Source organism: Bubalus bubalis, chromosome 8, assembly GCF_019923935.1.
Source record: "Bubalus bubalis isolate 160015118507 breed Murrah chromosome 8, NDDB_SH_1, whole genome shotgun sequence".
NCBI lineage: Eukaryota > Metazoa > Chordata > Mammalia > Artiodactyla > Bovidae > Bubalus > Bubalus bubalis.
The window spans coordinates 36,044,241-36,057,909 of record NC_059164.1 but is presented as its reverse complement, the minus strand read 5'-3'; the positions used below and the strand labels follow the sequence as shown (position 1 = coordinate 36,057,909).

General features: G+C 35.6%; 1 protein-coding gene across 8 annotated transcripts in view; it reads right to left on the bottom strand.

The window, feature by feature from the left end:
• SEMA3A (semaphorin 3A) overlaps positions 1-13,669 on the bottom strand; it is a 533,509-nt gene that overhangs the window by 167,127 nt on the left and 352,713 nt on the right. For all 8 annotated transcript variants that reach the window (XM_044946571.2, XM_025291021.3, XM_044946573.2 and 5 more), the window contains 2 exons: positions 11,646-11,803; positions 3,163-3,225 (listed from right to left, as the gene is read on the bottom strand). In XM_044946571.2, coding sequence (XP_044802506.1) covers positions 3,163-3,225; positions 11,646-11,803 — 221 coding nt within the window. The remainder of the gene's footprint in view (positions 1-3,162; positions 3,226-11,645; positions 11,804-13,669) is intronic.

The window sequence follows — 13,669 nt, the reverse complement described above, 5'->3', positions numbered from 1 at the left end:
TCCAGTGGTCATGTATGGATGTGAGAGTTGGACTGTGAAGAAGGCTGAGCGCCGAAGAATTGATGCTTTTGAACTGTGGTGTTGGAGAAGACTCTTGAGAGTCCCTTGGACTGCAAGGAGATCCAACCAGTCCATTCTGAAGGAGATCAGCCCTGGGATTTCTTTGGAAAGAATGATGCTAAAGCTGAAACTCCAGTCCCTTGGCCACCTCATGCGAAGAATTGACTCATTGGAAAAGACTCTGATGCTGGGAGGGATTGGGGGCAGGAGGAGAAGGGGACGACAGAGGATGAGATGGCTGGGTGGCATCACTGACTCGATGGACGTGAGTTTGAGTGAACTCCGGGAGTTGGTGATGGATGGGGAGGCCTGGCGTGCTGTGATTCATGGGGTCGCAAAGAGTCGGACACAACTGAGTGACTGAACTGAATAATAGTTAATGTTTGTATCATGCATTACAGTCTAGGTAATAGTTTTATTTGTGATTGAGTCTTACAAATATGTTATGAGTGGGTTATTATTATGTCCACACCAAGATCCCCTAGAGGAGAAAACGGCAACCCACTCCAGTATTCTTTGCCAGAAAAATCCTATGGACAGAGTAGCTGGGCAGACTGCAGTCCGTGGGGTCACAAAATTGGACATGACTGAGTGACTGAGCACACACACAAAGACACCCTTAAAAAGACCATAACATGTAAGATATTTCTTTCAATTTCTATTGTTCATTATCTGTGTGTTAATGCACAAATTCAAATCCATATATGCCACGTAACACCAAAAGTATCAGCAGAGACACAAAATTTTTTATCTCAGCTTTGAGTAGTGTACTCAAAAAGTTTCAAAATTTTTGAATGAGAACATTTTGAATGAATATTCTGAATCATTATATTTTCTGATTAAGAAAATGGTGCTAATGATAGCCATTTGGTAAATTTATTATTAAAAAACTACATATAAAATACTATTTAAATTATCATAGGGCTTGGCAAAGGAGGGATTCTCAATAATTTTAAGTGCCTATGTCTTTGCCTGTTATATTTTAATAGAAAGAGAAAAAAATGTGTTTTTAAAAGTGATAACTATATACAGGTAAAGCCTCCATTTCTCTTCATTCTTAGTTATTATCACATGGCAATCTTTCAAATTTGTTAGTGTTAAATATAGCATTTTGATATTAATAAATATTTACTTATTCAGTCATATATTTTGCCCACACTTATGCAGTAGTATAAATAATTTTCACAAAAACCATTAAACTCATAATTGCAAAATATGTATGTCCTATTTAACGGATAAGATACTATAAATCCACTCCACCAGTTAAGGTACTTGCTCAAATAAAATTAATGAGTCAGTGGGAATCAACATAAAATTCTTGGCTTTTTTGAAGTCTTATTTAATTTTTCAACTTACCCCTTTTCAATCACCCTAAACTATGTATTAATTTAGGATAGTATAAAGTTTGATAGAACAGAATTTTTGTCTACTTTCACGTAATCAGAAAAATGTTTATACTTCTGAAGGTGTAATATGAGTTACAATCTTTATATTTAAAATGAATTTTTTTTTTTGGAGGGGGGTAAAGCAGAAAAGGATAGCTTTATTGCTTTGCCAGGCAAAGAAGGACACAGTGAGCTCCTGTCTCAAAAAACTATGTGTCCCTAAACTTAAATTTTTAAGGATAAATTTCCCATGTTTGCTCATATGTCTTAATCATGGGCAGAAGATGCCTGTGCTCTGTGCGCCTCCATCTGCTTTCACTGGTAGCCAACACTGCTGCCATCCTTTTCCATGAACTCAGATTTCACTTCAAATCATTCTAAATACATACACCGTAGGCAGCTGCTACCAATCAATCAGATTGTCCCTTGAAAATATCTATCTACCTGTCTATCTACATACATACATATATACATACATACATACAAGTTGATTTATGACTTAATGCACTTAGGATAAATTTCTTCTTAATGCTAATCCAGAGACAAAATATTTAAACTTATTTCCTTTTGTTTTGGATCCAAAAATATCTGATAAAACATAAAAAAAATCATATTTAAAATTCTGAATTTATTTTAAAGCACTGATTTAAATGACTATAACTGCCTTTCATGATCTGTGCAGATACATGGCTATGCTTCAAACCTGCGGCTCACTGACAAAGCTTACCTCAAGAAAAATGGAGAAAAAAAAAAAAAAGAAAAATGGCCTCTCTACCTATTGCTGCTAAGTCGCTTCAGTCGTGTCCGACTCTGTGCGACCCCATAGACAGCAGCCCACCAGGCTCCCCTGTCCCTGGGATTCTCCAGGCAAGAACACTGGAGTGGGTTGCCATTTCCTTCTCTAATGCATGAAAGGGAAAAGTGAAAGTGAAGTCACTCAACTGTGTCCAACTCTTAGCGACCTCATGGACTGTAGCCCACCAGGCTCCTCCATCCATGGGATTTTCCAGGCAAGAGTACTGGAGTGGGATGCCATTGCCTTCTCCACCTATTAAGAGTGGTAAAATCATTGTAGGGATTGCTTACCATTCATTTCATCTTTTGTCCGGAGTACCAAAGACAATGTCTATTACATAGTCATTTCTCAATTAATATTTACTTAAGGAATGAGTACATGAAATATAGGAAGTAAGGAGGAAAGGAAAGATGAAAGTTCTAAGGAAGAAAGGAGAAGAGAAGCATAAGGAAGAAAGGAAAGCAGGGGAGAGAAAAGAAAGAAAAGAAATAGAATGAAACGGAAAGAAGGTGTAATTTAATCACAGTGACTCAGAAGAAGAAAAATTTCAATTCATTCAAAAGGAATTAAGAAGAATTAACATTGAAAACCAATCTGTACAAATAAGTTGTTTCACTGGCTGTAAGTATATATGCTAAAAAATGCATTTTGTTAATTACCTTTTGCATATATAAATCATCAAAAGGAACACATTTTTGCTTTATTAGATATATTGTCAATTTTACCCACTTGCTTTGCATTAAACTTTCAATGTTTTACATAAAAATGTCAAAATATTCAAAGTTATGTATCATTAATTTGTTTTGAAAGAGTGATTAAGTCCACAAAGCATGATGTTTCATATAACAATGAGCAAAAATGATGCTAGAATAATAAATTCCTTATGCAATTACTAAAATAACTTACTAGATTGATACTTACCAGAATATCTTTTCCGGCCCACTTGCATTCATCTCTTCTGGTGTAAGATACTGGCCACACAATCTAAGGGCAGAGAAGAAACATTATTTTCTGCCAATTGAGTTTTGTAAGTCCAACATTACAGTCTGTTAGATCAAGTAGGGCAACTGAGACAAAGAAAGTTCCAGAAAGCATTATGTGGTGAGAAACTTTGAGTGTAGACTTTAAAGTGGCATTAGATAATTAGCATGAACTTGAATCATATACTCTCTACCTGTTAGGTTTTGCTGTATAAATGAAATTTGAGCAACACAGAAATTTATGTAGTCAATAGATCTAAACAGTGTGTGATGGAAAGAACTGTAAGACAGTTTGGGGGTGGAAGATCTTCTTGAGACCACATGAGAATCTAGTGAAGAGAGACAGAAACAGGCATAGAATGCAGCTTGCATTCTTTTCAATGAATCAGTTTTTATCATAAAATAGTGATTTTGATTTTGAAATTTAAACATCAGGTGCTCTGGATCCATTTCCATAAGTCAGATCTCAGCATGCATGACATTCTTGAATGAGCAACTGATAGGGTTAGAGAAATCCACTTTAGAAAGGAATCTTTCTTTTCTTTTTTTTTTGAAAGGAAAATAGGTGAACAGTAGCACTGCATACGTTCAAGAGATAAAGGAGGAAATGAGGAAAACAGATACTCTTAAAAAAATAAAAATCACCCACTTCACTGTGGGTAAAACTCAGACTAACTGAGTAATAACTTTGCATTTTCATCCCTAATATGTGGTCATCATCTTTCCAAAGTTTCCTGTATAATTTGAATACAGGGACACTGGGAGGTAAATCAATTCAACTCTTGGCTTAAAGGATTGTAGATGCATTTCCCTCAATAATATTAATTAAAATATCCTCATCTAAAGTTTAACACAAACTTTTTCGGTTCCCCTGAGCAATTTCAATGACTCCTATCTTTTCGGGCATAGCAATTTTAATTTTTTTAAACTCCTCTTTCTTGTCTGGTAACAACAGTTAATTTCAGGGGGGAAAAAAGTCATATGTAAAAGAAAATTTCAGAGATGATGGCAGTTAGTCATTCATGTATGCTAGAAAGCTTTTAGTCTCAACATGAATGATTATCATTCATTTGGGAACCTCTAGATAATTCAATATAAATGGTCATAAACTTAAGCAAAGGCTGTGATAATCTAGGGAATAAAGGCAAAGTGCAATGCATTTATAAATAAGAATTTAGGACTTATTGAAATAAATTATGTTGACATGGCAAGTGGATTTCAGGTCCATGTCACAATGAAAAACTCTAAAGATTTTTTTTATATGCATTTATTTTTTACCATTTAAAGCACTTAATTTATGTAATCCTTTCATTTTCATATACTTCTCATGTATGTCTGTGTATGTAAAATACTATAATATGACTTGCGTCATAAGTTTTATTTTTCACAAAGGAGTTTCATAAATTTTTTACAAAGAATTATAGTTACCATGATTTTAATTAACAAGCCTTACATTCTTACAATTAACATTACCCTGATTCCTGAATAAGGGCTTGCACCTCCAATCAACAGGCTCCACAGCCCTGTCTTCTCACTGAATATGGAAAAGCCAAGTGAGCTATTCTTCCTTAAAAGTTAACAATGGAGGAAGATCAAATATAAATTTTCTCTGGAACACAGAGATAATAAATAGCAGAGCTAAGATTTGACTTTCATATTCAGCTTTTCAGACAGATTGTGCAAAAGTCATGTATTATTAAAATAGATACCTTTTTTTAATTCAAAAAGGCAGGTTGTTTTCTTGCAGTTTCCTGGTTTTTCATAGATATCATTGACACAACATAGGACTCGTTTTTAGATTTCTCTCTTATGTCATTATTAACAAAAAAGTAATTATGCTAACATTCATGCTAAATTTTCTTATAATTTAGAGGGGTGTATTCAGTTCAGTTCAGTCACTAAGTCATGTCCGACTCTTTGCAACCCCATGGACTGCAGCATGCCAGGCTTCTCTGTACATCACCAACTCCTGGAGCTTGCTCAAACTCATGTCCATCGAGACGGTGATGCCATCCAACCATCTCATCCTCTGTCATCCCATTCTCCTCCTGCTTTCAATCTCTCCCAGCATCAGAGTCTTTTCCAATGAGTCAGTGCTCCACATCAGGTGGCCAAAGTATTGGGAGCTTCAGCTTCAGCATCAGTCCTTCCAATGAATATTCAGGATGGATTTCCTTTAGGACTGACTGCTGGGTCTCCTTACAGTCCAAGGGACTCTCAAGAGTCTTTTCCAACAGCACATTTCAAAAGCATCAATTCTTCTGTACTCAGCTTTCTTTATGGTTCAATTCTCACATCCATACATGACTACTGGAAAATCCATAGCTTTGACTAGACATATATTTGTTGGAAAAGTAAGGTCTCTGCTTTTTAATATGCTGTCTAGGTTGGTCATAGCTTTTCTTCCAAGGAGCAAGTGTCTTTTAATGTCATGGCTGCGGTTACCATCTGCAGTGATTTTGGAGCCCAGAAAAATAAAGTCAGCCACTGTTTCCCCATCTATTTGCCATGAAGTGATGGTATCGTTTGCCATGATCTTAGTTTTCTGAATTTTGAGTTTTAAGCCAGCTTTTTCACTCTCCTCTTTCACATTCTTCAAGAGGCTCTTTAGTTCTTCATCCCTTTCTGCATAAGGGTGGTGTCATCAGCGTTCAGAAGTTATTGATATTTCTCCCAGCAATCTTGATTCCAGCTTGTGCTGCATGCAGCCTGGCATTTCACATGATGTACTCTGCGTATATGTTAAATAAGCAGGGTGACAATATGATGCAGCCTTGACATACTCCTCTTCCAATTTGGAACCAGTTTGTTGTTCCATGTCCGGTTCTAACTATTGTTTCTTGACCTGCATACAGATTTCTCAGGAGGCAGGTCAGGTGGTCTGGTATTCCCATCTCTTGAAGAATTTTTTCACAGTTTTTGTGATCCACGCAGTCAAAGGCTTTGGGATAGTCAGTAAAGTAGTAGATGTTTTTCTGGAACTCTTGTGCTTTTTCTATGATCCAACAGATGTTACCAATTTGATCTCTGGTTCCTGTGTCTTTTCTAAATCCACCTTCAACATCTGAAATTTCACAGTTCACATACTGTCCAAGACTGGCTTGGAGAATTTGAGCAGTACTTTGCTAGCATGTGAGATGAGTGCAATTGTGTGGTAGTTTGAGCATTCTTTGGCATTGCCTTTCTTTGGGATTGGAATGAAAACTGACCTTTTCCAGTCCTGTGGCCACTGCTCAGTTTTCCAAATTTGCTGGCATAGTGAGTGCAGCACTTTTGCAGCAGCATCTTTTAGGATTTGAAATAGCTCAACTGGAATTCCATTACCTCCACTAGCTTTGTTCGTAGTGATGCTTTCTAAGGCCCACTTGACTTCACATTCCAGGTTGTCTGGCTCTAGGTGAGTGATCACACCATCATGGTTATCTGGGTCATTAAGATCTTTTTTGCCTATTTCTTCTGGGTATTCATGCCTCCTCTTCTTAATCTCTTCTGTTTCTGTTAGGTGCTTACTGTTTCTGTATTTTATTGTGCCCATCTTTGCATGACACGCTCCCTTGGTATCTCTAATTTTTTTGAAGGGATCTCTAGTCTTTCATATTCTATTGCTTTCCTGTATTTCTTTCCTTTAATCACCGAGGAAGGCTTTCTTATCTCTTCTTGCTATTCTTTGGAACTCTGCATTCAGATGGGTATATCTTTCCTTTTCTCCTTTGCCTTTAGCTTCTCCTCTTTTCTCAGTTATTTGTAAGGCCTCCTCAGAAAGCCATTTTAACTTTTTGCATTTCTTTTTCTTGGGGATGGTCTTGGTCACTGCCTCCTGTACAATGTCATGAACCTCTGTCCATTGTTCTTCAGGCACTCTATCGGACCTAATCCCTTGAATCTATTTGTTACTTCCACTGTATAATCACAAGAGATTTGATTTAGGTCAAATGAAACATTTGCTTTTCCTGTGCTTTTCACTTTTTCTTCAATTTAAGCCTGGATTTTGCAATAAGGAGTTCATGGTCTGAGCCACAGTCAGCTTCTAGTCTTGTTTTTGCTGACTGTATTGAGCTTCTCTAATTTGGCTGCAAAGAATATAATCTGATTTCGGTATTGACTGTCTGGTGGTGTCCATTTGGAGAGTCATCCCTTGTGTTGTTGGAAGAGGGTGTTTGCTATGAGCAGTGCGTGCTCTTGGCAAAACTCTGTTAGCCTTTTCCCTGCCTCATTTTGTACTCCAACACCAATTTGCCTGTTAGTTACTCCAGGTATCTCTTGACTTCCTACTTTTGCATTCCCAAGGGGTGTGTAGTCTCAACTTATTACAGACCAGGGTGAACAAAAATGGCTTAAATATCTAACATGAAAAATACATAAATAAATTCTGGTGTAGAAAGTGCTTTTTTGGAAAGCAATTTAATGAGAATAACTATAAATTAATAGAGCAAATATATAAATTGTCTTTCTAATAGCATTTATTTCCATGAAGGATAATTCCTAACTTTTGGTTAGATTTATTAACCTGTTGATATTTTCTTTTCCTTGCTCTACAATTTCTTATTACTTTAATTGTTGTTTAGTCTCTAAGTCATGCCCAGGTCTTTTTGTGAACTGATGGATAGCATCCCACGAGGCTCCTCTGCCCTTGGGATATCCCAGGCAAGAATTACAGAGTTGACATTTCCTCCTCCTGGGGGTGTTCCCAACTCAGGGATCGATCCTGTGTCTTCTGTGTTGGCAGGTAGTTTCTTTTCCACTGAGCCACCAGGGAAGCCCATTAATTAATCTCGTTAATAGTGCTTATATTTCTTACCCTCATATTCAAAGTGCTTCATGATGATATTTCACTTTCCTTTCTTTATGTTTCTATACATTTATCCATGGTAGCTCCTCTTACTCATTATTGAATAAGCATTTTCACCTTAAAGAAATGTAACCCTTTATTAAGGCCAAATATGTTCTTTATGGTCCATCTAAACCTGAGTGCAGATGGTGATTTCAGCCATGAATTAAAAGACGCTTATTTCTTGGAAGGAAAGTTATGACCAACCTAGATAGCATATTCAAAAGCAGAGACATTACTTTGCCAACAAAGGTCCGTCTAGTCAAGGCTATGGTTTTTCCTGTGGTCATGAATGGATGTGAGAGTTGGACTGTGAAGAAGGCTGAGTGCCGAAGAATTGATGCTTTTGAACTGTGGTGTTGGAGAAGACTCCTGAGAGTCCCTTGGACTGAAAGGAGATCCAACCAGTCCATCCTAAAGGAGATCAGTCCTGGGTGTTCTTTGGAAGGAATGATGCTAAAGCTGAAATTCCAATTTTTTGGCCACCTCATGCGAAGAATTGACTCATTGGAAAAGACTCTGATGCTGGGAGGGATTAGGGGCAGGAGGAGAAGGGGACGATAGAGGATGAGATGGCTGGATGGCATCACCGACTCAATGGACGTGAGTTTGAGTGAACTCCAGGAGTTGGTGATGAACAGGGAGGCATGGAGTGCTGCAGTTCATGGGGTCACAAAGAATAAGACACGACTGAGCGACTGAACTGAACTGAAACCTGAGACTGTGTTTTTCTCTCTAACAAGGGTTGGCCTAATATTCACCTTTAAATTCATACATCTCAACTTTAATATTATCTTGTAAGTGCCTCAAGAATTATTTGTACCCCCTACAGATTTTATACTGAGTTTATTTTATACAGATTTTATTCCTAAGTAGAGGTTTAGGAAAAAAGTTATTGAATAACATTATACATATGTTAAAAGAGCATTAATAGACAAATATAAACAAGCAGAAGTAAATCCTTAAGAAAACTATATTTATCTTATAAACAGTGTGACAATTAAAATTAAATATTTTTGAAACTGATGTTTAAAATTAGAAATATGTCTCATATTACAGAATAATGATTTGAATCAAGAGTAGGAGTTATAGTAAGAAGACTATGATATTGAGCAAGTCACCGAACTTTTACTGAATCCATTTTTCAGCAAATATTTGCTATAAATGATATATCCCAGGCATAAAAATGTCTCCAGGATTTTTCTCAATTATAGAATAGTAAATTGTTTTACATGACAATTTAGTTCTTTTCAATATTAGAACTTAATGTATATGTATATCAAATTAAGAATATTCCTTCAGAAGAAACAGAATCAATACAATAAACATATTTTGAAGTGACACCTGCTCATATATTGTCTATGTAGATATATATCACATATATTTATATTGATATATATGGATTTTATAGAATTATGAAAATTCTATAAACATTTAAAATGTGAACTGTATAGTCTCTTATTACCAAAATATGTAGTCTTCCTAATCATCTTAGATTTTCCTTCATTTTATAGAGTGGTTTTCTTTCACTAAAGCAACAAAAACCTGCTTATTTTGTGACCTTTACAAAAGATGTAAAGTATTTTTATCATTTCAGAAAAACAAATGGATAACTCATTTCTTTAGATAATAGATAACTTTAGGGATATTGCTATCATCTGAGGAGGCTAGAAGTAATAAAACTACTATCATAGCAAAAAAAAAAAAAAAAACAAACAAAAAAAACAAAATCAAATAGACTGATATAAATATATATATATATATATAAAATATATATATATAAAGGAAATAGACTGAAGAAATCAAGGTGATTATTAAACGCCATATTTTAATTTCAAAGTATATCAGTAAGGGCACTGCCATTTTATGACTGTATGTCAAAAATCAAATTTCGTAATTCACAGTCGGAATTTTAGGGTTTGGGTAACAGAATAAAAGTTATAGGTTTACTGGTATACTCTATTAGAAATAAATCAGCCCTGAAATTAAATCTTTAGTGTATCATAGGCAACATTCTGCAAACAGAACAAAAGCTTTTTACAATTCTGTTATTTTTAAAAAATTATTGTCCAGTCCATTACAGTTTATAAGAAGTTGAGACACACCACTTTAAAACCCTCAGTATTAAGAAGTAAAACTATGTATGATACTGAAGTGTATAAATACATGTATAAGTGCTGAAGTGTATATACCCTAAAGGGGCTTCACTGGTGGCTCACCAGTGAATAATCCACCTGCCAATGCAGGAGATGTGGGTTGGATCCCTCGGTCAGGAAGATATCCTGACCCAGAAAGAAATGACAACCCACTCTAATATTCTTGTCTGGAAAAATCCCATGAACAGAGCAGCCTTGTGGGCTATAGTCCATGGGGTCACAAAAGAGTAGGATAGGACTTAGCCACTAAAGAACAACAGCAATGCACCCTAAAAGGCCTTCCTAGGTGGGTTAGTAGCAAAGACTCCACCTGCCAAAACAGGAGACTCAGGAGATAAGAGGTTGATTGCTGGGTCAGGTCAGGAAGATGCCCTGGAGTAGAAAATTACAACTCACTCCAATATTCTTGCCTGGAAAATTCCACGGACAGAGGAGCCTGGCGGGCTGCAGTCCATGGGGTCACAAAGAGTCAGACGCGACTGAGCGACTAAGCATGCATGCACGCATGCATCCTAAAAAGCATGTTACATTCACACTCCTGGGAAAGCTTGCAGAAAGATCTTTGTTTCTCAGAAAATTTAGACTGGAAATACTAACTGAAAAAATAAATGTTTGACTTAGAATACAGCATATAGACTCAGTAGCACAATTTCCATTAATTTGTCATCCCATGTTTATTTTCCAACCTATATAGTGTATTAGTTAAATAAGTAATAAATACCAGAAGTATTAATAATACTTTTTATGTGTATTAAAAACTGATAAAAGACTAGCATCTAAATGACCACATTTGCAAAAATTGAACACTGAAAACCAATCTTCCAGATCAAGGTTTGGCAAACTTTTTGTTTAAAGGGCCAGATAGTAAATATTCCAGGCTTTCTGATCCAGATGATTTCTATCACAGCTACTCAGCTCTGACATTGTAGAATAAAATCAGACACGGACAATATGTAAATGAATTGAGAGTAACTGTGTTCCATTAATAATAAACTTTACAAACATGAGTGACACATCAGATGTATTTAATGATTAATGAAGTCTGTATTTTTTGGCAATATAGACAGATGCATAAATTATATATAAATATATATACACATATACCTAGCATATGAAATCAATTATTATACATTTCTAAAATGGTTTAGATATTTAATTGTATGCAGGAAAAATGATACAACTGTAGAAAAACAAGCTAAAGTTACCATTTCTTATAATGATCACCAAAAATACTACAATTTCCTTCTTGATGAATTTTATGGTTTACTATATATATTGATTTATGAAAGTCAAATCAGTGCTTTAATTTTATGTGTCTGAAAATACAAAATATTAATGTGAATAAGTTTTTCAGTTGTCACATAATTAAATAGCTAGAAAATTCTGTATAACTTAAATTGTTTCACTAAAATTATAGTCCATATATCAGAATAAAGGTACCTTTTGAAAATCCTTGATATTAACCAGGTTGAATGAAAATATATGATCCTTTGCTCCAACATACAGTCTACTCCGTTCCTCATCCAAAAGGAAGGTATGGTAACTGGAGCTGTTGGCCAAGCCATTGAAAGTAATCACATTGTTGGATTCCAACATTTCTGCAAGGTAACAAAGCAAGACATTGAGCGTTAATGTGAGGTTCGGTATGAGTACAGACGATTGGCACATGGTAGTCTGGCTACTGCCTGCTGTGTTATCAATCAGGGGTTATTCTTTGTGATAGTAAATCTTCCCAGGACTCTTCACCTTTCAATGAAATGGAAGTTGTGCTCCCATTAGTGTGCTGAGTTCATGTTCAAGATGACATACTCCTACAGAACAAGGGAGAGAAATACCTTGTCCTAATGATTGGTCTGGTGGAATCTCCTTGCATGTGGCAATAAATTAGAATGGTCAGTTTGTATTAAAACATCTTTAACTCTATTAAAATTTGTTTAAGCGGTTTTCATCTGCTCCAAGTCATTGCTAGAAGGATAAGCTTAAGGACCAACAGAGCAGAGGTACTGTGGGGAAAACAATCTCCTAGGTTGTTTCAGGTCTCTCTTTAATAAAGAATTTTAGTATGCCTTTTTTGATAATTAAATCACTAATTTTGTAATATTTTGTAACTGGCATGTGGATGAGTTATTTTTTTATGAAAACATTGAGTTAAATTAATTTGCTCTGTGATCCCAATTTTTCAGTTTATTGATTTCCAATTTACTTTTGCTGTGAACAGGCAAACACTGAACCTTCAGATACCTTAAGAAAAATATTTTCAAATAGAAAGAACAGTAAATTGTCTTTGCACTAGAAAGGTAATTGCTGATCATCACCAAAGAGGTTTCCTTTATCTGTTTCAACTGAAATGTTATATATAGTGTTTATATAAATACACCCACCACCACCAATACCGCCGCCACCGCCACCGCCGCCACCACAGTCCCCAAATACAAATGTCGGGGACTCTTCGAGATGTGTTCTGAATCAGTGATTCAGATTTTTACCATGCATGCATAGTAGAAATTTTCATCAGCACCCATAAAATGTAGAATGTGCCTTCCAAGGAATGAAAGCAGAAATGAAGACCTTTCCTCTGTCCCAGACCTATCCCAGGACATTAGTCACTCAATAATTTGCCGTGTTTTATGTTTTTACTTCCTTTTCCATCTCATCAAAAGAATACTTTAATAGAGAACAAAGTTCAAAATTCTTAACTTAGCATTAAAGTTCAGACAAACACCATTTGAGTTTAAATCCCACCTCAGTACTCCTTCTCATGCCCACCACAGGGCAGGAAAACACACTCCATAGTCATCCACTTATTAGCCTTTCCTGACATTGTTGCTGACACCTACAACTATATGCTACCTAGAGAAAAGAGCACCACTCTTCCAAGCTAGTTCAAATGAAACCCCTAACAGATTCACACAGAATTAATTTCTTTGTAATATTTTCCTTTAATTACTTATAGCCTGCATCACAGTATCAATTATTACCATCATTCATATAAATGAATTACATACCAGAATTAATAAGAAAACATATAGTTAATTGCTTATTATCCACAAATCACATGGTTTCTTTTATATAGTACTGGGTCAATACATATTAAATGGAATGTCTATCTATATCTACCTATCTAACTACCCATCTTGCATGCAAAACTGTAATAATTGTTAATAAATTGTTAAAAGATGCTTTTCAAATTTCTTCATGAGAAACAGTACACTACTGGGTTTATCTTATTTCGTCCTCAACTTATGACCAAAAAAAAAAAAGGAAGGAAAGAAGAATAGAAGGCAGGAGGAAAAGAAGAAACAGATCAAGGGAAAGAGACTCATTCATGTGAGGCATATCTGAAATAAATGAGTGTTATTAGTCTCCAAAGAGAAAGAACAAAGAATCCACCACGCAGTATATGAATGTAAATATAAGTCAATATAAGACAGAAATTCAGGCACTCCAAGCTGTGTGAGGATGGA